This window comes from Trichechus manatus, unplaced genomic scaffold, assembly GCF_000243295.1.
Source record: "Trichechus manatus latirostris isolate Lorelei unplaced genomic scaffold, TriManLat1.0 scaffold00072, whole genome shotgun sequence".
NCBI lineage: Eukaryota > Metazoa > Chordata > Mammalia > Sirenia > Trichechidae > Trichechus > Trichechus manatus.
Window position 1 is genome coordinate 196,225 of NW_004444008.1, and position 22,935 is coordinate 219,159.

The following is a 22,935-nucleotide window of genomic DNA, read 5'->3' on the forward strand; positions in this document are numbered from 1 at the left end:
TCCGGGCGGGGCGCGGTGCGCAGGCGCAGGGCCCTCGTCCCCCCTCCCTCTGCTACGGGTGCGGCGCGGTGCGCAGGCGCAGTGTGTCGCGGGGGCTGGCGGGAACGGCTGTGGCTGCAGGCATGTCGGGGGTCCGGGTCTTGTCGCAGCTGTTGCGCGGCCGGCGCCTGGCGCAGATGCGGGTGGTGAGTCGGCGCCGCGGGAGGGGGCCGAGGCGGCAGCGGCAGGACGGTCCCGGCCGAGCGGAGCCCGGTCCCGCGCCCACCGGTATCCGCGCCCGCTGCCCGGGGTCGGGACGCGGCGGGGGAACGGTCTGCGGGGCGCGTGAGGGAAGTCGGCCAGGGACCGGGCAGGGAGATCGCCGGGGTCCCGAACCCAAGCGGAGTCCGTGCAGAGCCCGCCACGTTGCGTCCGGATGAAGGTCACGACCCCGCGGGCCGCCCCGGCGGAACCTCTCCCAGGCACAGGTCTAGGCCCGGGTTCGGGGCCCGCAGCCTAAGGTCGTCCGCGCTCCAGTTCTCGTTGCGTGAACTCGGGGGGTCGGCTCGGCCCAAGGTCACAGGGAGGTAGCGGCCCGCAGTGCCGCGCCCGGACTGCCCTTCGGCCTCAGGCGGAGGCTGCCGCCGCGGGCCGGGCCTCTGCAGGGCGTGACCACAGGTGTTCCCGCGTGGTCCCCGCGGTGGGCTCGGGTGGGCAGGCGGTCTGCGCGTGAAAACGTTGTCGTTCGTCTAGACCGACTAGAAAAAGTCTGTCTCTGAGCTTGTGGCTGAAAGCATAGGAAGAGGTCAGGGTGAGTACACCTCCCCTAAAGGCTGGCTTGGAAGTGACCGTTTTCTGCACTATAAAAACGTCAGTTGATCCAGCTAGAGCTGTCGGCACTTGGCTTTACGTGCGTTAGCGCTTTGAAGCCTGCGAACTGTTGTGGTGGTTAGGCGCTTGTAAACGAGATCACGAGATCGAAATAGCAAAATTGAACCAAGAGGTATACCTTTTGGTAAAAGATGATCTTGAATTTTTTTTAAATTCTTATCTTGATGAAGACAGTGGAAACTATTTTCGTTCTCAAGAAACATTTATTGGAGCTAAAGGTTGGCTCTTTTTCCTGAAGAATCAGAGTTTACGGAGGAACAAGAGAAAAATTAGCAGATGAAAGGAAGAAGTTTATTATAGCCAGTTCAGAAATGTCTGTGGAAAATAGGCGATAAGGATAATTAGATGATTTAGGTCCACAGAGAATTTTTTTAAATCATTTTGGTCAGTCTTGTCTGTAGTGTTTCCAGGTCATTTCAGTATTTACTGCTGCTTTCAAGTTACAAAATTATCCACCTCATTTTGCTTTTGTTCCCTTTTCATTGCCCCAGGGCACTGACCCATTCTATAAACTCATAGTTTAATAGAGAAAAGTACAACCTAAGGCCTTAAACAGCTGTTAACAGTTCATTTTAGGTGAAGTTTTTCAAATCCTATTACATGAACATCCAAGATGTTGTCCTGCGATAAGTCAGTTTCTTTTCTGTAGAGGATTGTTCTCAGTATGCTTTAAGGATATATCTGGAATTACATTGTCTAGGCCATTACAATAGTCTTTTGTTTTGCTTCTCAGGGTGATTGTAATGCCAGTGTCATACATGTCTACGTCCTGTGTGGTGTTTTTCTTGGTTACAGTCAAGTTTTTAAAATCACATTTGAAAACTAGTGTGGTTTTGATACGTAACCTGGATATTAATCTTAGTTCAGAGTCCCTCAGAGATTTTCCCTAAGTGTCTGTCTGGAGGGTGGGGAACACTACAGGATCTGGAGTCAAACAGGCGGACCCTGGATGGAGTTTCTCAGTGGGGTGAACTCTGGCCACCTCCTGGGTGGTGAGGGTTCTGTGAGGTAACCTGTGTGAAACCTTCGTGCTATGCTCATACCAGCCCGGGCTTATGGCCAGTGCTCAGTAACCGTGTGAACAGTATTTTAAGCTTTCCTATTTTAAAGAATAATAAACACTTAAATTTTTAATGAAAATTATTACACATGTATGCACGCATAGTTGTAAAAAAATCAACTAGTTCAGAAGGCCTTGTAAATGAAAAGGAAGAGTCTCTATCCCGCTATCCTCCCCACCGCCCCTTTTATGGAAGCAAGTCTGAATTGTTTCTGGTTGGCCTCCTACCAACAAACCAAACCTATTGCCGTCGAGTGATTCCGAGCGACCCTGTAGGACAGAGTAGAACTACCCCATAGGGTTTCCAAGGAGCGGCTGGTGGATTCAAACTGCTGACCTTTTGGTTAACCACTTCGCCACCAGGGCTCCCTCCCTATCTAGCTGATATGCAGGTCCATTTTTACTAATTTTAAACCTCCTCTTCTTGCTGATGGATAAGGATTTAGTTCACTTAAATCACCCTACTTCCTCTTCCTTCCTCCTCCCAGCATAGTTACGTGACTATTTTTAGGTCCTTTTTGGTTACTTTTGTAATGTTAAACCTTGTTTTCACAAACTGGTTCCTTGTTGGCGATTTATGAGGACCCTCCACTTTGTTAGATGGACATGTTAGCATCTCTTCACTCGCTTTTTTCTCCTTTCTACCACCTAGCTTCAGTCATCTGTACTTTAATGCTGGTAGAGTTACTAATGTTTACATTCCATTTAGTAAAATTACACCTTTTTTCTTTATTATCCTCGTTAATAAGGGTCTCAGGAGGATGGGGAAAATACGCAGGTGGAACTGGCCCACCATCTTACAAGGTCCAGGTGTTCCTTGTAGTGAAACCATGCGTAGGTTTCCTCATTCTTCATGTTGTCCTGTTAGAAAATCTCTGGTGATTTCTCCTCAAAAAACAGGCTAGTTAATTTAATAAATTATACAAAATCATTTTTATATGAAAACAGAAATTGGGTTAAAACTGAGCTCTTCAGTTTTCAAAATCTCCCCCAAATCAGGTATAGATGGTGAAAGTGTCACTCTTCACTGAGATGGTGTGGTAATTTGCTAAAGATTTCATTGTAATAGCTGCCACTTTTCAAACTAGTCGTGTGTGCGCGTGCACGTGTTAAACACCCTGTAAAGAAGAAACCAATAATTAGGGACCTCACTGGTTCTATTTTAATTTTACTTTGCTATTACAAAATGAAAGTCAGTTTTACAAATTACATTGCATATTCAGTTATAACTGTTCTTTTTGCTATTACACTATAATTGTACTTTCTAAGAACATTTATATTAAAACTTTTTTAATGGCCTAATTCTTTGTTGAAATATGATTTTTACCATTTGAAAAAATTATGTAAGGTAGAAAATCTTTGTTCTTTTTCATTCATTTTCTGAAAGAAAACATTAAATTAGCTTATGTCAATACAAACAAAGAAAGGGGCTTAAAATTGAAATTGGGGAATTCAAGAATATTGCTTTTATGTATCAGTTCACATCTATTTAAAAGTCTAAGAAACCACTTTGTAGTTGGAGCTGTGAGTTAGAAGGAACCCTAGAGGTAGGACACCCACACACGATGGCCCCCACAGGAAATCAGGGTGCCCAGCCCTACCCGAGCACCGTCACCTGATTTGGTGGGGGGAGTCTGTTCATTTTCAGACAGCTCCATTTAGAGTTCATTTTATATTTTACCAAAATCCTCCTCTCTGCACGCCCCACTTGTTTGTCCTGGTTATTTTTACTTCACAGAATAACATGTCTTCCAAATTGCAGAATACTTGAAAACATCTCTCGTATCTCGTCTTGGTCCTAAATGTGCTTATTTCCTAAAACTGTTCTTTAACATATTTCTAGGGCCCTTCATTTTATCAGTGATCTTTTAAAGTGCAGTCACCAGGATGGAAAATAGCCCGTCCCATAGGTGGCTGGCAAGTCGTGGCATATGGAGAACGTCATGTCTTATACTTTGGGCTGTGATGTCATACATACCAGTATTTCTTGAATAAATGTGTGTAGGGTGGAACATTTAGTGAGACTTGAGTGTTGCAGAGGGAACCGCACCTGAGCAGGGGGTGGGGGGTGGGGTTCCCCCTCTCACATTCACGGTGAAGGGTTATCCCACGCATCCCTCTGTACCCACTGCACCCCACTGTGCCCGGTAGCTTTTACCAGGTGTTCCAGAAAGTAATAGCCCCTGTTCAAGAACATAAATCTTCCCATGTGCTGTCTAGTCTGTATGTGGAGTGCCTTTTCCAGTGACCATAAACCTCTGTCGTTAGGAGCTCCTAACATATCCATGAAAATGCGTCCGTGTTTGCAAAGCTCTCCTGCACATAGGGACGCAGTGTGTCTTTGTCATTCTCCACTCAGTGTCACAAACTAGGAAGTAAAAGTGGAAGGCTCCCTCTTGCATTTTGTGTTTGAATCAGAAGTTTAAGTAGGTCTCAGTGAACATCTGTTTGAGACAAATTTAATCCAGAACAGATTATCCTAGAGTTGAGGGTGGGATGTGGCTGAGCCTCCCCCTCCTCCCACTCCCCTTCCCTCACTCTCTCTCCCCAGCCCTGCCCTGAGAGGTTTCTAGATGACCATAGCGCCTGGGGTGCAGGGAAAGCTCAGATCAGTGGCTGAGGGAGCACAGTCTGCCGGGGAATCTGCAGTGAAGACCACCCCTCCAGCTTGTGTTACTGACTCTTCTGTCCCTTGGAGATGCTCATGCTCGCTTTTTGTCTCAGCAGTGCCCAGCAGCTTCCCAGACAAAAGCACGCTGTTTTCACTTCAATGTCGACGGAAACAAAAGGTCCTCTGCTAAAGTTTCAGATTCAGTAAGTCCATGGCTTTCTGTTCCTTTTTATAAAGTTTTCTTGGGTTTAGAGGAGTTGTAATCTATGCCAAGTCCTAATATATGTGATTAACGTACAGGTCTCTTGAAGACATTCTCACAGGCATCCAGTGCCCAGGCAGATTACTTCTACTCTGTTGTTGTGTGCCATCGAGTCGATTCTGACTTATAGCGACCCTATAGGACACAGTAGAACTGTCCCATATGGTTTTCTAGGCTGAAATCTTACGGGAGCAGATCTCCAGGTCCTTTCTCCCACGGAGTGGCTAGTGGGTTTGACCCACCAACCTTTGGTTAGCAGCCAAGTGCTTAGCCATTGTACTACCAGGGCTCCTTTCTAATATAACAACACATTAATTGTGGTACAAATATGACAATAGTTATAAACATTTTTTGCTTGTAGCTCTTATGTAGTTCCTATAAGGTAGATTTAAATTTAAGTCAAGTAAAGCAGCAAAATAATAAAGTACAAGTTAACAGTACTTACTGGGATAGTTGAAGTCTCTGCTCAGAACAGGGCTCTGCGTCGTCCAACACAGGTTCTTTTGTGTTCACTGTGACTGTCCTGCTCTCTGTTGAAAAAACTGAACTGGCTTCTTAAAGAGCTCTTTGCAGTGCCGTTTGCCTTCCTGAAGGTGACAGTGTCAGAAGCACCTTTCTCAGAAGCTCACGGCAGCTTCTGGTATAGTCCTTGTCACCTTCTCAGTTGCAAGCACAAACTTGAGTTGTGGTTCTCAGTTTGAGGTGTTCACCCAGGTGGGCTGGAGTATGCTTACCTAGAAGAAACCAAATGTTTTAGCGTTTTCACGACAGATTTACGGTTCACAGGTGAAGAAGCACGACCCACCTTGCATTACGAGCTTAGACAGTCTAAGCACGTGTGTGGGCGTAAACAAAGAGATAAATAGGAAATGACCATTGGAAAGAACAAACTTCTTAGAGCTGGTGTTTTTAGTTGTGTTGTTGTTTTCCTTTGCTTCAGCAGTCCCCTACCTTAGTGTCTTAGGCTGGGTTCTCTAGTGGAGCCAAACCAGTGCAGCATGTAAATATATAGAGAGATTTATATCAAGGAAATGGCTCATGCGGTTGTAGAGGCCGGAAAGTCCCAAGTCCATGGGTCAGGCTGGAGGCTTCTCTTGACTCATGTTGCTGCAGGGGCTGACATATCCAACCAAGATCCACAGGTCAGACAGCAGGCCTCTGGCTCACAGGGTGTGAAGTCTGACAAATCTTGAGATCAGCAGGTAAGCTGGCAGGCCTCTAGCTCACAGACTGCAGAGGCTGACGAATCCCAAGATCGGCAGGTAAGCTGCTAGCTCACGTCCCAAGAACGAGAGGTCACGTGAACAGGAGCCAGCTGCAGGATCCAGAGCGAGCAAAAGTCTGGTAGGAAGTCCACCTATATTGGATGCAGGCCACACCCCCAAGGAAACTCCCTTTCTACTGATTGGCTACTCACAGCAGATCCCATCATGGAGGTGATCGTGTTATATCAGATCTCATTATGGAGGTGATCGCATCATCATACGACTGCCAAACTACATCATAACTGCCAGACCACTGAGAATCATGGCCCAGCCAAGCTGACACACAATCTATCGTACTTAGTAACCAGAATTGACGCCTGTGGTCTTAATGGTTAAGTTTCTCAAAAATAGATTATTGTGAGGGTGTGCCTTTATGTTTTCTGCATTGTAGCTGACGGCAGGTTTCCTCCTTTGGAGGGTGCCCCTGCCCTGTGTGCTCAGCCCCAGGACGAGTGGAGGCCCTTGGTGCGTGAGCCTCACCTCCTTTCTGTCACTTCTGACTTTCACTTCATGTGACTTCACCATAGCCACAGCTGAGCGGGAGGTTGACGGGTGGGTTTTTCTTTCCCAGATTTCGACTCAGTATCCAGTCGTGGATCACGAATTTGACGCAGTTGTCGTCGGCGCTGGAGGGGCAGGTCTGCGAGCTGCATTTGGCCTTTCTGAAGCAGGCTTCAATACAGCATGTGTCACAAAGCTTTTCCCCACCAGGTCCCACACTGTCGCAGCCCAGGTAAGAGAAGGAACTTGACTGGCCCTTTGAAAGCCCACAAGCCTAAGCAGCCTCCAGTCCCACCTCCCGCCACAGCTGCCTTCTCCCCTTGATCTGGCCCTTGCACGTCGGGGCATAAAATTGTCTAAGTAGATTTATTGAGTAGTTTATGTGCCAGATTCTATACCAGATTTTTTAAGTACTAAACATTTTCCTATAACCCCTCACTTAATCTTTCAAGGAACACCTCACTTAATCCTTCAAGCAGCACTTTAAGGAATGTAGCTTTATCCCCACTTGACAGATCAGAGACTGAGGCTGAGGGGTTGGACACTGTGGCCTGTGTCACTCAGCTGTGAGGGATGAGTCTGGCTGGGGCCTGTCGTGCCTCAGTGCCTTCCTCAGCCAGCCTGAGCCTGTTGTAGGCTAGGACACCAGACAGTCTACTGGGGCACAGGGAGAGGTGGGCACGGAGGACCTGATCAGGGCAGCTGTCGTTTACTGCTCCCTGGTGTGCTGCGTCCTCAGGGGGGCATCAATGCCGCTCTGGGCAACATGGAGGAGGACAACTGGCGGTGGCATTTCTACGACACCGTGAAGGGATCGGACTGGCTGGGGGACCAGGACGCCATCCACTACATGACGGAGCAGGCGCCCGCCTCAGTGGTCGAGGTAAAGGTTGGGGCCGGGCTGTTCCGTTAGGCCAGGGGACCAAGGTAGATGGGCCAAAAGAAGGGAAAGAGCTGATGTAACAAGGGGAATTTTTTTCTGTCTTTAACTGTTGGAATTACTTAGGAAGAACGCTTTGTCTTTTCTGAAGTGTTGACATTTTCACGTCAGCAGAGTATACTAGTTTTCGGTTTGCAGATTGGCATTAAGGTTTAGTGTAAATCGGCCGTGAGCGTCTTGACTGCTTTAGGTAATGGTTTTCTGTGTTTTTTATGCCTCACAGCTAGAAAATTATGGCATGCCGTTCAGCAGAACTGAAGATGGGAAGATTTACCAGCGCGCATTTGGTGGGCAGAGCCTCAAGTTTGGGAAGGGCGGGCAGGCCCACCGGTGCTGTTGTGTGGCCGACCGGACCGGCCACTCACTGCTACATACCCTGTATGGCCGGGTAAGGCGGCTGGTGGGCAGACGGGCAGGCAGAAAGTTACGTGTTTATCTGTTTTCAAAAATTAGATTGAGAACTATTACCTGCCAGGTTTGAAGTTTGTGATTCTTTTTCCTGGAAATGTAACATCAGAGCATATATTTTAAGGCACTTCCCCACCTCTGAGTTCCTGAATTGGTTTGTTTTAAGACTTGCCTGTGAAAGCTAGACTAAGACTGGAGGGGCACGGTCACTGTGTAGTCAGGCCTGCCTGGCACGGATGTTGGCTGATGCTGACTCTGTCCAGATCGTTGATTGGTGAGTGTCAGGGCACCAGTGGCTTCCTGCGACCAGATGCTCTGACAAGTGTGCAGACTGCCTGCCAGGGGAGGGTGATGGTCCTGTCCTGGAGCCCGCCCTGGTTGACCAGAGTCTGACTGGCCTGTGAGGGCTGCACTGTCTGCAGTGGTGGAAGTGTCCTCTCTGCACTGCCCAGTTTGGCAGCCACCAGCCACATGTGGCCACTAGCGCCCTTATAGTGCAGTGCAGGCTGGATCACGACCCGTGGTCTGTGGGCTTCGGCTCTGCACTCCTAAGGGGGCTGAGCTTCCATGCAGCTGCCCGCAGGGGGCGGGTAAAGAGCCTGGTGCTTGCAGAAGGAAGACTGTCACCAGCACAGGAGGGATCTGGAGCCTGCAGCTTCGCCTTCTGGAGTGTGCGCTGACATGCCAGCGTTCTTTCTGTGTTTGGTTTCTGCTGCCAAACATGAGATTCCTCCTCTGCTGTCCATGGTACCGTCGGCACTGCCGTTGACGCGCACTGCGTCCTGTGGCCCCAAACATGAGATTCCTCCTCTGCTGCCCACGGTACCGTCGGCACTGCCATTGACGCGCACTGTGTCCTGTGGCCCCATTCCTCAGCCCCAGTGTCTGCTTGGCTTTATGGAACCCGTTTGTTACACAACAAGATGACACTCCTTGACCCGTTCAGATTAGCATCACTTGAAACATTGATTTAGCACTCATCCTAAATTCATTTTAAATGGGGGTCTTATTTTTTTTTTAGTCTCTGCGATACGACACCAGCTATTTTGTTGAGTATTTTGCCTTGGACCTTCTGATGGAGAACGGGGAGTGTCGTGGTGTCATTGCACTGTGCATAGAAGACGGGTCCATCCATCGCATACGCGCCAAGAACACCGTTGTTGCCACTGGGTAGAGATCTAATCTTTACTTTGTTGCCCTTTTTATAGAGCAGTTGATTTTGGAGTTTCTTTACTCCAGTAAAAGTAGACGTATTAAGAACAGTGGTTCACACGTAGGCTGTGGACATGGCCTTGTGGAGGTACTGACCTTTTTTAGCTTCTGTTCCTCATCTGTAGAGGGGATGGCAAAGCACCTGTCCCAGCAGTGGGCACGCACAGGTGGCCTGGGGGGCATCAGTGGTGGTCACCCAGTCCAGGGCTGGAGGACAGCAGGGTCAGAGGAGGAGCCGGCCTGGAGAGCCACCTGGCGCACACCTGCAAGACACCTCTTGCGTTCATGGATGGTGTGTTTTTACGTACTGCTATTTGTTCCTACGATGAAAATAAGTAAATCTTGTTTACACACTGTGTTATGTTCATCATTTTTTAATTTTAATTACAAAAGTAATATGTATTTATCAGGGGAAACATGCAGACAGTGTGAAAGAGTAAAATACAGTGGATGCCCCTCAACTGCTGACCCTCCACAGCAGTGTCACCGCAGGCACACTCCTCCACGTGTGGATGCGTGTGTGGACACAGTGTCCTGGAGCGGCACACGCGTGGGGCTGGCTGCACAGGCCACTCCCTGCTGTCCTACCCCTTCTGCGGTGCCCTCAGGGATGGGTTGACGGGGTTGTGTCTCTTTTAGGGGCTACGGGCGCACCTACTTCAGCTGCACTTCCGCCCACACCACCACCGGTGATGGGAGCGCCATGGTCACCAGAGCAGGCCTACCTTGCCAGGACCTGGAGTTTGTCCAGTTCCACCCCACAGGTAGGAGAGGAGCATTCTGACACCTTCCTTCTTGTCCCTCAGGTCCTGATATAAATGCCATTTTCTCAGGATATTCTCCCTGACCCACCTCACCACTGTCACAAAGAAACGTTTTTCCAGTGTGCATCACACCCACTCGTGTGTGCTCTGGGGTAGTGCTCCATCCTGCTTGCTGCTGTGTGCATGCCGGGCACCCATAGGAGACCAGTCAGTATTGGGTGTGCCCGACAGGCCTGGCGGCAGCGAGGGCTCAAGGTAGGGGGGGGAAGTACTGGAGGTGGGCTCATCTCAGCTGTGTGGGAAAACCCAGCAGACAGTTGGAGATGCAAGCACGGAACTCGGAAGGGAGGGCTAGGCCAAGGTGTAGGTTTGCGTCTTTAGTACACGAGCCTAAAGTGGAGGTGTCACCCAGAGGCAGGAGAAGCAACAATCGAAACAGAAAGAATCCAGGATCGGACTCCCTCTCGCGCTCTCTCCAGGCGTTCTGAGCCCCAGACTTTGTCTTTACAGTCTGCGTTTTCACCTGTTGAAGTTTGCTTGTTGTCTGCTGCAGTCCATCACCGGACAGGACCCGCCCTGAGAGCTCTGCGGGGCCCAGCACAGCCACAGTGCCCAAGAGCCAGACCAGGCCCCTCTGTGCGTCAGCGCGTTCTTCCTGTCCCTGCAGGCGGAAAAAATCTATCCTTTCTAATTACTGTGTTTATCCAGCAAAACCCCCCGGAGACTTCTCTGTGAATCCCCTCTGTGACTTAGAGCCACGTTTCTTACGCTTCTTTCCAACATGAGAAACCACTGAAAACACCCCCTGAGGTTAGGGACACCAAGGGGCAGGTAAGATGCAGGATACTCGTTCTCGTTTTAATGCAGAGTAACGGTTAGTGTGCTAAAAGTAGGTTTGCCTTCAAGTTACATTTAAATTTTTTCAGTCTCCTTTGTTAAAATTCAAGAGCCTGGGTTCCTGGTTTCTCACTGAGACACTGAGTCGTGCTTGAGAGGACAGACTCACCGTGTCAGCCACGCCTGGGTTTGGGCTCTGCCCCTCCCAGCTCAGTGACCTGGGCCAGGTTACTAATCTTCTGTGAAAATGGGGGTGAATTTGATGCGGTTTGCCTGGGGTCGTAAGATGAAACGGGTTGATGTCTGTAAAGCAGCTGGAAGTGTGCAAGTTCAATGTCAGCATTAACTGTAGTGACTGTCCCTGAGCTACTGTAGATGTGAGTTTTCCAAGCTGGCTGGTCTTGTTTACAGTAGTTACCACAGTTTCGTGGTGGAAAAGAATGTCCAAAAATTAGAATTTGAAACTTTTATCATATATGGGGTTGTTCTAAAAAGTTAAAAATGTACTGCTAGCATTCGGCAGTTCTGTCTCCGTCGTCAACGGCGGCCCCCTTCTCCCCAGCCAGCTCCCTCTCCGTCGTCGATGGCGGCCCCCTTCTCCCCGGCCAGCTCTCTCCGTCGTCGATGGTGGCCCCCTTCTCCCCGGCCAGCTCTCTCTCCGTTGTCAGTGGCGGCCCCTTTCTCCCCACCCAGCCCTGCTCTCTACAGGGTCTTTCTCTCTTAGTTTGGTGCTTTGTGTGATGGAAACTTTCTTCTAGTCCTCATCCTTTCCTATCTTCCTTCTTCTGTTTGTACTCTTCCATATCCCTTTTCATACTCTTTTTTTCTATACCCGAGGATGTCTTGAGAAAGATGCTATGCATTTGAATTACAAACATAGTAACTGTTAGATTATGAATGTTTAATTGGGCCTTTTTGCAGGCATCTACGGTGCTGGCTGTCTGATCACGGAAGGGTGCCGAGGAGAGGGGGGCATCCTTATTAACAGTCAGGGCGAGAGATTCATGGAGAGATACGCCCCTGTCGCAAAGGACCTGGCATCCAGAGATGTCGTGTCTCGCTCCATGACACTGGAAATCCGTGAAGGAAGGTTTGTTTAATTTTTCTGCAGAGCTGTCATTATACACACACCCCCCACCCCCTGTGCACATGGGGACACGCGTGCAGTAAACACCCTGCCCCACGTGAGTGCGTGCAGGTGCAGGTGTGCAGTAAACACGTGTGCAGGTGCGGGCGTGCAGTAAACCCACGTGAGCGTGTGCAGGTGCGGGTGTGCAGTAAACACGTGTGCAGGTGCGGGTGTGCAGTAAACCCACGTGTGCAGGTGCGGGTGTGCAGTAAACCCACGTGTGCGCGTGCAGGTGCGGGTGAGCAGTAAACCCACGTGTGTGCGTGCAGGTGCGGGCGTGCAGTAAACGTGTGCAGGTGCGGGCGTGCAGTAAACCCACGTGTGCGCGTGCAGGTGCGGGTGAGCAGTAAACCCACATGTGTGCGTGCAGGTGCGGGCGTGCAGTAAATGTGTGCAGGTGCGGGTGTGCAGTAAACACGTGTGCAGGTGCGGGCGTGCAGTAAACCCACGTGTGCACGTGCAGGTGCGGGCGTGCAGTAAACCCACATGAGCGTGTGCAGGTGCGGGCGTGCAGTAAACCCGTGTGCGTGTGCAGGTGCGGGTGTGCAGTAAACCCACGTGTGCGCGTGCAGGTGCGGGTGTGCAGTAAACCCACGTGTGCGCGTGCAGGTGCGGGCGTGCAGTAAACCCACGTGTGCGCGTGCAGGTGCGGGCGTGCAGTAAACGTGTGCAGGTGCAGGCGTGCAGTAAACCCACGTGTGCGCGTGCAGGTGCGGGCGTGCAGTAAACCCACGTGTGCGCGTGCAGGTGCGGGCGTGCAGTAAACCCGTGTGTGCAGGTGCGGGCGTGCACTAAACCCACGTGTACGCGTGCAGGTGCGGGCATGCACTAAACCCATGTGTACGCGTGCAGGTGCGGGCATGCAGTAAATGTGTGCAGGTGCGGGTGTGCAGTAAACCCATGTGAGTGTGTGCAGGTGCGGGTGTGCAGTAAACCCACGTGTGCGTGTGCAGGTGCGGGTGTGCAGTAAACACCTGCCCCATGTGTGCAGGTGCTGGGGTACATTTATCCCTGTTAAGATAGTCTGGCTCACGCCTATTTATGAAGATTCTCTGGAGACCTAAATTCTTAGAATTCTAACCTGCGTGATGGAAGTGCTTCTCACATTTGTGGAACATTATGTGTATGTAAGAGAGGCAGACACAACACCTAGAGTCAGTACAGGGGGGGAGGGAGCACATACCCCCACCTGGCTAACTAGCTTGTGAGCCCTCCGTGTTGTGTGTTTTTTAACACTCTCGGGTTTGAGGCGTGTGGGTTAATTGCCCTTCAAAGGGAACTTTAGGCTGTTCCAGTGCTTAACACTGTTCCTTGCATATAGTAACACTTGTCAGGTATCTGTGGGATGGCCTTTACAAGTTCTACATTTTGATACAAAAAAACGAAGAGAAGTCCAATGGTTCTTTAGAGTATTTGGCACAAGAGGACTTTTTAGTGCATTTATCAAGGAAACCATAGCAAATTGTGCTTCCCCAAACCTGGTGTGGAAGCCCCATTGAGGGCAGGGGTTTTTGTCTGCTTGTTCACTGCTGTCTTCCCAGCATCTCGACAGTCCCTGGCATCCAGTAGAGGTTTAGAAAATGTGTGCCGGGTGAGTGATCGTTTCTAGATTTTGGATGAGAATGGAATGCTGTTTTCCCTCTTCTAGAAAACACCATGCCTGAGTATAGCATTCAACCAAAACCAAACCCACTGCCATCGAGTCAATTCTGACTCATGGTGACACTGTAGGACACAGTAGAACTGCCCCATATGGTTTCCAAGGCTGTAATCTTTACGGAAGCAGACTGCCACACCTTTCTCCCGCGGAGCAGCTGGTGGGTTCGAACGCCAACCTTTTCAGTCAGCAGCTGAGCACTTCACCACTGCGTCACCAAAGTTCCTTGAGTATAGAGTTAACACCATTATATTAGTTTTATGTAGGCAGCTAATAGGATGGGTGCAGCATACATGGTAGATGCTAAACTGGGTTTTATGTCCGTGTTTAGCAGTGGGAGATTACTCTTTTTGTAAAGGACGTGTTTGTCAGTGCCCCACTGTTCTGTTTTTAATCCTTTAATAACGAATTGTTCATACTGTATTTAAGAGTTCATGAACACGGAAGGAAAGATAAAGTGCATATTTAGGGTAGTTAACAATGTAATAGTTTACCTTATGAAATTACTAAAACTACTATATTTACTGTTTTTTGCTCCTTATAAAACTGCTGACATTTTGAGAAATGCCTCTCTGAGATTATAAACCGTCTTTTGCTACAAATGCAGGGAAATCATGTGATTCAGTGACGTGCATCTCGAATTTGTTGTAATAAAATGTAACTCTTAGTGTTCTTGCCTTACCGTCACGTCCTTTTTCCTCCCACAGGGGATGTGGACCTGAGAAGGACCACGTCTATCTCCAGCTGCACCACCTGCCCCCCGAACAGCTGGCCATGCGCCTGCCGGGCATCTCGGAGACGGCCATGATCTTTGCGGGTGTGGACGTCACCAAGGAGCCCATCCCTGTGCTCCCCACAGTGCACTACAACATGGGTGGCATCCCCACCAACTACCGGGGCCAGGTGACAGGCGGGGGTGGGGTGCTCACCAAGGGGAGACGGACACTTCGTAGAGAGCTGTGTCATCTCCGAGGCGGCTGCTTGGTCCCACGTGTGCTGCTGGAGGGCGGAGGACAGGCCTTGGCTGTGCTCCAGTTTATCCATCTGTTCTTTAGCAGCAGTTACTGAGATTTGTTAACTCCCCCATAGTCAGTAGTCACCGTGAGGTAGGTAGGTGGGAATTGTTAGTCTTACGTTGTTGACGAGTAATAAGTCTTCTGACTCCAAGTGTAGTGTCCTTCCCTCCGGCTGTGCTGCCTTCGCACGGATCGTGCATCTCAGCGTCTGAGGATAAAGGGGGTCCAGACAGCCAGAGCTGGTGGCAACGTAGGGTTGAGGCCACAGGTGCCGGGGTTTGGGTCCTGTTCAGGCAGAGTGAGGGAGTGTTCAGAAAGGTCGACCAGCAGGGCGGAGGGAGGAGAGTGGGCAGCTGAGGGCTCAGCGGTCCCTAGACGACTGACTGAGGTGCAGACACCCCCTGGAGAAGCACACCTGTGGAGACTGCCTGTAAGAGACACTGACACAGTGACATCCCTCCCTAACTCCATCTTTGCACAGGTTCTGAAGCACGTGAACGGCCAGGACCAGGTCGTGCCGGGCCTGTACGCCTGCGGGGAGGCTGCCTGCGCCTCGGTGCATGGCGCCAACCGCCTTGGGGCAAACTCACTCCTGGACCTGGTCGTCTTTGGCCGGGCCTGCGCCCTGAGTATCGGAGAGTCCTGCAAACCCGGTACGTGCTGTCTCAGGCGGACAGGCTGGCTCAGGTTCAGCAGGAGGCTGTAGTCTTGATTTATAATTGGAGATTTGCGTAATGGTCTTGTCCAGCTGTTGTCTGGCTTTTGGTGTTTTCTAGAAGTGAGGGAGCAGAGAAACCCAGAGATGATATTGTGGTAGAGTTGAAACAAGACATGGTAGAGGAGAGGGATTAATGGTTATGAAGGTCAGTTTTTTTTCATCAAATTTTTTCTTTACATTCATTGTTTTGCTTGGAAAACTCACTATTGGGAAATTGTTATTTTGAGGAGAAGTTTATTACATCTTAGCTCCCCTGAGTGACGCAAATGGTTAAGTGCTCGGCTTCTAACCTAAAGGTTGGAGATTGAAGACCACCCAGAGGCGCCTTGGAATAAAGCCTTGGCAGTCTGCTTCCAAAAGGTCACAGCCATTGAGAACCCTGCGGAGCACAGCTCTACCCTGACACTGCGGGGTTGCCCTGAGTCAGATGGACTGAATGACAACTGTTTATTATACTTACTACAATTATTACGTATTATTTGCTTGATGTAAACTGTTTGCAAAGAAAAATTTTAAACTATAGGCATAAATGAATATATAACTTGTTGGTAAGTCTTAAAAATAGACCTTTCTAAAAGCAAAATATAGTTAGCTTTTATTAAAGGAGAAAGGGGTGACAATGCAAACAAAATAAAGGATTGGGTCATGGCTCTCCCTCCAAAGATAGGTGTAATTTCTTCTTGTAGTAACTTAAAATAATTTGCAGGAGAAAACAGTATTATCTGCTCTAACCAAGAGTCCGGTTAAGTACCGTGAACGGCAGGACCATTTCTGTCGCTCTGACCTTCCAAAGTGCCTTTTTTCGTTGCCTCTCTTCCTCTGCTCAGAACGACACTGGGAGTGGTGGTGAGGTGCTGTTCCCACTGCAAAGACCGTGGAGCCCCAGCCTACACAGCCTCCATAGCATTTCACTGGCGTTCACCTTCGTGAAATGCGAGTAGTGGTAGCATCAGAACCTACTGCTGCTAATGACCAGGGTCAGCCCAAAGCTGATCTCTGTGAGGTGGAGGTCAAACGTACCTCTACTCTGTAACCTTTTTACCAATTCTGACACCAGCTGTCCTCCCCACAGCACTCTACTTCTCCCCTGGGTTCGATAATTCCTAGTGATGGTCACGCAGAACTTACGGACCTTAGTTAAGTGGTTTATTAAGGAAGTAGCAGGGTGCAACCTGGGATCAGGATCAACAGGTTATGACTCAGGATCAGGGAGCACGTAGGCAAAGTCTGGAAGGCTCCCCCGGAGAGGAGAGCACATCCTCCCTTTTTCAGTGCAGGACAGCTCTCTCACCTCCTCAGCTGTGCAGGCAGGCAGGCCCTTCTCTCTGCTGTGCACACTTCCTCCCAGCTGTGCAGGCCTCCTGTCGGCCCCCCTCAGGACAGGCCTGTGCAGTGCTCGCTGGCCCAGCTCACAGCCCGTGCAGCACTTCTGTTCGGCTCTGTTAGCTGCATTCTTAGCAGCACGTTTCTGCCATCACCACTGACTCTACTTCTGGGCCTTTTGCTGCCAGCTCTGCCGCAAGGCCCTTTCTAGGTCTTTTCTGTCTTCAGTGTTACAGCCCTTGGCCTGTGTTACAGCTCTTTTAGGAGGTTCTTCACCTCCTCCCTCTCGCTGCTGCTTCTCCTCTCCTTTCTTCCTCCTTCTGTCTGCCCACCTCTCTGGGGTTGGCTGCTTATGTAAGCAAACTCATTGTCAATTTCAAGGCATGGCCCTTCTCATGAACTGACCAATCTCCTCTCAGTAGGCCACAGATACTTCATTTGCATAGTAGGCTCTAGTCACTTCATTTGCATAGTCTATAGTCACATCCCTGCAAGGTGATTACCAATCACAGATCAGGCTGAAGCCCAGGACCAGACAAAAAGTATCAAGCCACAGGTTGTTTACAGCTTACCCAGGAGATGTCATTCAGCCTGGACAAAACTAACAAACCCTCTAGGGTAGAAAACTAGGGCAAGGGTAAATCCTCAGGGCTTAGGAAAAAAATTTCTCAAGCTCTTTGAACCACAGCAAAAGGCCACATAAAGGAACTCATTTTACTACAACTGTGAACACTAGGTCTGCCATTTTTATACAGCAAAGGATTTTCGTATGAATTTTCAAATTGGTGAAAGTGATGATACAGAAACTTGCTACAGTCTTAATTTACCCACTAATTAAATATGGCCCTTAATTAAGTTGCATCCAAACTGAAGATGAACAAGGTATCACGACCCCTTTTGTATCTGTAGTCATAACGATGCAAATAACAACGAAAGGTCATGTTTTCAGCTGGCCTCTCACTTGATGGACCAACTCTGGAAGCGGAGATGCCAAGTGACACCCCTGGTTTCTCGTTGCTGGGATTTGGACCTCGTTCTAATACTTGTCTCCAGACACTAGATCTAGTGCACGTTTTCCCGTGTGGCCCTACAGTCTGTCAAAGAAGAAATCTTGTACTCTGTTAGGAGTAAAAGAAAAGGAGTTTTATTGAGGAATAGAAACAGCTATCATAGGGGTAGCACAAAATGAAAGTATAAAGTGCTCTGAAGCTGGGATGGTGCAAGGGGTTTTTGTACAGGAGAAGTTTAGGGGAACAGTAACCACAAGTGATACATCAGTTAATCTGCAAACGTCCTGGAGCCAGCCTGCGTAAGCATTTTGTGAAAATGGTTCTGCTGCTTTTTCAGGGACAGGCAGTTTGTGCAAAAGCATTGTTTCTGAGAACAGCCACAGCTTTGCCCCACTCCCTTCACTCCCTCAGGACAGAGCACATTAACTCGTTACTGGGAGCCCGGCCCAAATGCCTCTCGTTTTAGGGGTCAGCTAACAATTTCTGTAGCAGGGATGTCTGAGGCCAGGTGTCTTGAAGCAAAGCAGAAAATCCCAGGTTCCCTCTGTGACAACAAGAAAATGAATGTTTTAGAAATTGGGGCAGAAAAGTTGAGAACCACTGTCTAGAAGATGTCATTTTTTTCCCTCTGCAGAGTAGTATAGTGCAAGGTCACTGTGCATAAATCTAGTATTTTAGTATTACAGATGGTTGCTGTTTTCATTCATAGGCTATCTTTGTCTGTTTAGAATTGGCCCTAAGTAAACAGATGATTCTTTGGTTACGGGGCAGGCCAGGCAGCGTGTTGGCTGGGTTACCGCTACCTTTCCCCAACTCCCTTCACGGTCATCAAAATCCATCTGTTCTCTCTAAATGTTTATTTTTCAAAGGTTAAATTCTAGTGTTTTTTTTTTTTTTTTAATTAGGAGATAAAGTTCCCCCGATTAAACCAAATGCTGGGGAAGAGTCTGTCATGAATCTGGACAAGTTGAGATTTGCAGATGGAAGCATAAGAACGTCAGAGCTGCGACTCAACATGCAGAAGGTAGGGACCCAGCTCTTGGCGAGGACAGCGGTGCGTCTCCCGCCTACCCTGGGGCTGCGGGGAGCAGTCAGTGGACGCATCCTTGCTGTGTCTGTTAGGGTTCAGTTCAGCTACATGTGAAAGAGCCCAGACTTAAAGAGACCCGTGTGTGTTTCTTACCCACATGAAGGGCTGCAGCAGTGGCCGAGCAGCCTCAGGGACGCAAACAGCTTATCTCTGCACCCGCTGTCCCTGCACGTGGCTTCTCCGGCCACACGCAGTCCCAGGCGGCCTCTGGCTCTCCAGCCACCACATTCATGTACGTTGCAGGCCTGAGGGAAGAGGAACGGGAAGTTGAAAGGAGCTCCGTTCCCAGCTGGGTTGGCTTCCCCTAAGCAGGCTTCCCGGGAGCCCAGCACGACCCTTGTGCTCACAGCTTATTGCCCAGAACAGAATCCCATCATCACACCAGCTTCCAGGAAGTCTGGGAAGTGTCTTTAAACAGGGCCCATCACTGGCCCAGGATGAAATCAGGAAGATGGAGGAATGGGTAATTGTGGAAAGCATAATCCAGGCAGCACTTGCTGTCAGTATTTACTCCAGGTCAGCCCCGCCCAGGAGAGCTGTCTGCAGGTGGACGTGTTCCACATCTCTGCTGTCTGCATGGCAGCCACCGGCCACACGTGGCTCGTAATCACTTGACATGTAGCTAGTGTGGCTGTAGAAGTTATTTTTATTTGATTTGTTTTAATATAAATAGTTACTTGTGATTAGCGGCTACTGTTTTGGATAACAGGTTTAAACCAGTAGAAATAACATGTAAAACAGAGAACAGATTCTTCTAACATGCGTACAAAGCTGTGCTTTCTATACACAGACTGCATAAATGCACCATAGTATTAGTTGCTATTGAACCTGCAGTTTCCTCTGGTCACGTGGATAATTACAATACTTAGGATAACCGAACAACTAGGACCCACTGCGGTATCACGTGCTGCAGCGGAATCACCCCCCACCCCCCCGTGTCCAGGGCAAGCCCCGCAGCACCGGCTTGTGCAGGACGCCTGTGGGGGTGCTAGGGAGCCCTGCTGGAGCGTGCTTTGTGGCCACCCGTGGGAAGGACCTAACAGTGGCTTTCACTCATCAGCCCCACAGCAGCTCTGGGAGGGGAAACCGTCTCTGCTTCTCAGGGAGATAGGTGGGGCTGGGCGAGTGTGAGTCTCCTGCCGAGGTCATGCCACTCACCGGGGAGCAGCTGGGCCACAGATCTGACGGGGCCAGGGCCACTCCAGAATGCATTGGCCTAGGGTCCTGTCATTTCTGTGACACCAGATTGTGTTTGATCTGCTTCTCAAAGTCAGGCAATCGTGAAGCCAGCAAAAGTTTGGGGTCTCTTGATTTCCTTCACCCTCTTCATGCAGTAATTCTGAAAGTAGTCCACTATGCATTTGAGCTTGAAAGCCCTGCAATATCTAATAAAAAAAGGGGTTTTGATTCCCAGTTCCATGAGTTAGAGAAAAATAAAATTGGGTTGTTACCTCATTATGCTGAAGTAAATCTCAAAAGGGTCAAAAAATTAGATGTAGAAATTGGCACCTTAAAATCACAAGAAAAAAAGTGAATTCTTTTTTGTAATTTTGGATTGGGGAAGGCTTTTTAAGCATCTCGTAAAATCCAGAAACAAGGGACGATGTTGGAACGTTTGGCTGCATTAGAATGTAGCATTGTCAGTAGTACTACCAAAAGTCAAAAAACTAACAATAAGCTAGTATCTGCCACAGGAGGGGCACAGGGCTGATTTCCTTAACCTACAAGGAGCTGTTAGAAATAGTCAAAAGACCAGTGACTGATGAGAAAAGAGGCGAAGACCATGGCAGCGAGGGTCCGGCTCCGTACTTCTCCCTCTGTTTCCCAACCCTCTGCTCAGTCCACTGCCAGCACTGCATTCCCTGCGTTTCCTGGTGGGTGCCTCTGAGGGGATCCACCAGCGCAATTAACGCTGATCACCAGACCAGGAAAGCTTGCCACCAACTGGTGGACTGAGTGGGGGCAGGTGGCGTCCTGTGGCTGCCCAGAGCGGCAACCCTCTCACTGAGGCACACCCAGTGATGGGCCCTTTCTGTCTCCACTTGGCCCACTCCTCTGCTCAGGAGGCAGCTTAGACAGCCGTGTCCCACAGAGCGCCTGCTGTAGATGCGAACGTACCGCTTTACATGATGTGGTGGGTTCACTTGTTACAAGGCCTGCACTTAATGGGAGCGTGGAAACACTTTCACAAAGCTTTAATCAAAAGTTATTTTTAAAATTCAGAATAACACCTGTCGCCCATATTGCCTAGTTTTCCCATTTAATTTACGTAAGTATTCTAGAAAAACGGGAAGAGCAGAGGGAGCTGTTGGATCTAGAGGCTGTGGCTCTTGGCGGGTCCCCTTGACCACGGTACCTTGTGTTGCAGTCAATGCAGAGCCACGCGGCGGTGTTCCGGGTGGGCAGCGTGCTTCAGGAGGGCTGCGAGAAGATCACCCAGCTCTACAGGGACCTGCAGCACCTCAAGACCTTTGACAGGGGTGAGCACGTGCCTGGGTGTGTGCGCGTCTGCAGGGCAGACAGTGCTGTTCTCGTGGGCACCGCCGTTCTGTGGGATGCCTGTAGCAGCGATGTACGCCTGCTTGCTGTTTGAGTGGTCTGTGCTTACTGCTCTAACAGCCACACATTCTGGTGCCTTCTGTCGAGTTCTGGTGAGCCTGTGGGGACAGCAGATCACTGGGGGTTGCAGGGCTTGGCCCATCTGCCAGCCCCTCAGGACGTCTTGTCTGTGTCCCCAGGAATGGTCTGGAACACCGACCTGGTGGAGACGCTGGAGCTACAGAACCTGATGCTGTGTGCACTGCAGACCATTTACGGGGCTGAGGCCCGGAAGGAGTCTCGAGGCGCCCACGCCAGGGAGGACTATAAGGTGCGCCTACGAGCCCCCAGGCATTGGCGTGTGCTCTGCCTGGCCCTGCTGACACGTCCCCCCGATGCCATCATAAGCTCGGGGCGCACGTTGCTGGGCCCAGACCTGCCCCTTCCCTGCTGTCAGGACTGAGGTCTTCGTGAGGTGGGACTAGCAGGGCTGAGCGAGGGCTTGGTGAGGTCAGCATTTCTCTCTCGATGACTCTAGTTGGTACACAGGTCCGTGTGTGTGGTGGTGCAGCTCACCTTCATCTGGGTGCCGGGTTGTATCATGTTTAGTGTTCTCTTGGGTACCTGATGTAAACAAAAGGCTGCTTCGTGTTTTTAGTTAGGGATTGGGGGGTGGGGGAACACGGGCAGGAAAGTGGACGAGGAGGTCTGGAGGATGCCCTCCGTGAGTGAGGTCTGCTCTGGCCACAGAGACCTCGTAGGCTGGTCATCTCGTGCATCCCATTGTGAGTCGCTATGTTTCCTATGGTGTTGCTATGTTAGGAAATGGAAACTTGGGGAGAACTGTTGTTCCATTGTCTGAGGTGCTGTTCTGTCTCTGGCCTCAGGTGCGGATTGATGAGTACGACTATTCTAAGCCCATTCAGGGGCAGCAGAAGAAACCGTTCACGGAGCACTGGAGAAAGCACACCCTGTCTTATGTTGATGTCAAGACGGGGAAGGTATGAGTGGACTTGTTCTGTTTGTCCCATCTGACCGGTCCACAGTACAGCATGCACAGGTCATGAACTGGGTGGGGGGGAGCAGACCCGACAGAGACATGGGTGAGTCAGGCTCCTGTTGCCCTCCGAAGGGCCAGCCGGCGTGGAGGCCTTGGGTACTGCCCTAGGTGTGCAGTGGTGGGAGAGCAAACAGTGATGCTGGACCCAGCAAGAGCCGAGGCCGAGGAGGAACACAGTGGCCCGAGCAGAGGGAGCAGGGAAGAGACCCTTAACTCCCGCCCCCCTCCCCCGACTTTGTGCTGGCCGACCACTGGAAGCAGCCCCAGGGGAGCCCTTAGCACCCCTGGGCACAGAGCCAGCAGAGAAGGGAGCGAGAGATGATGGGGTAAGGGTGGACACACAGTCACCAGCCGTGACGGTGATATGTAGTTCACCCATTTGGCTTTTGTGCTCGGCATTAAGATACCAAGATTTTACCCTTCAGCTTTTCATAGCTTGTAAGGGACAGTCTTGCTATCGCTTGTCTAGGCCTATAGGAGTAAGTTGAGCTCCGTCATCACCTAGTATACTCTGTGCCTAGTGTGTGCTGTTCAGTTCAGTCAGGAATATTCAGTCACAGTTACTCTGCTGTGTGCCTATTACGTGCTCTTCAGTTCATGCAGTCAGGAATTGTCCCAGTCACACCCAGTGTCAGGAGTTGTCCCAGTCACACCCAGTGTCAGG

General features: G+C 50.0%; 1 protein-coding gene across 2 annotated transcripts in view; it reads left to right on the forward strand.

The window, feature by feature from the left end:
• The first annotated feature begins 80 nt into the window (after positions 1 to 80).
• Positions 81 to 22,935, forward strand: part of SDHA (succinate dehydrogenase complex flavoprotein subunit A) — a 24,093-nt gene continuing 1,238 nt past the window's right edge. Inside the window, exons 1-14 of one of the 2 annotated variants that reach the window (XM_023734811.1) lie at positions 81 to 185; positions 4,655 to 4,744; positions 6,640 to 6,801; positions 7,309 to 7,452; positions 7,733 to 7,897; positions 8,939 to 9,087; positions 9,769 to 9,893; positions 11,652 to 11,820; positions 14,224 to 14,419; positions 15,014 to 15,185; positions 18,489 to 18,607; positions 21,042 to 21,153; positions 21,412 to 21,542; positions 22,099 to 22,212. In XM_023734811.1, coding sequence (XP_023590579.1) covers positions 123 to 185; positions 4,655 to 4,744; positions 6,640 to 6,801; positions 7,309 to 7,452; positions 7,733 to 7,897; positions 8,939 to 9,087; positions 9,769 to 9,893; positions 11,652 to 11,820; positions 14,224 to 14,419; positions 15,014 to 15,185; positions 18,489 to 18,607; positions 21,042 to 21,153; positions 21,412 to 21,542; positions 22,099 to 22,212 — 1,911 coding nt within the window. In that variant the 5' untranslated portion in view covers positions 81 to 122. The remainder of the gene's footprint in view (positions 186 to 4,654; positions 4,745 to 6,639; positions 6,802 to 7,308; positions 7,453 to 7,732; positions 7,898 to 8,938; positions 9,088 to 9,768; positions 9,894 to 11,651; positions 11,821 to 14,223; positions 14,420 to 15,013; positions 15,186 to 18,488; positions 18,608 to 21,041; positions 21,154 to 21,411; positions 21,543 to 22,098; positions 22,213 to 22,935) is intronic. The other variant, XM_004380262.2, reaches the window with a different exon arrangement.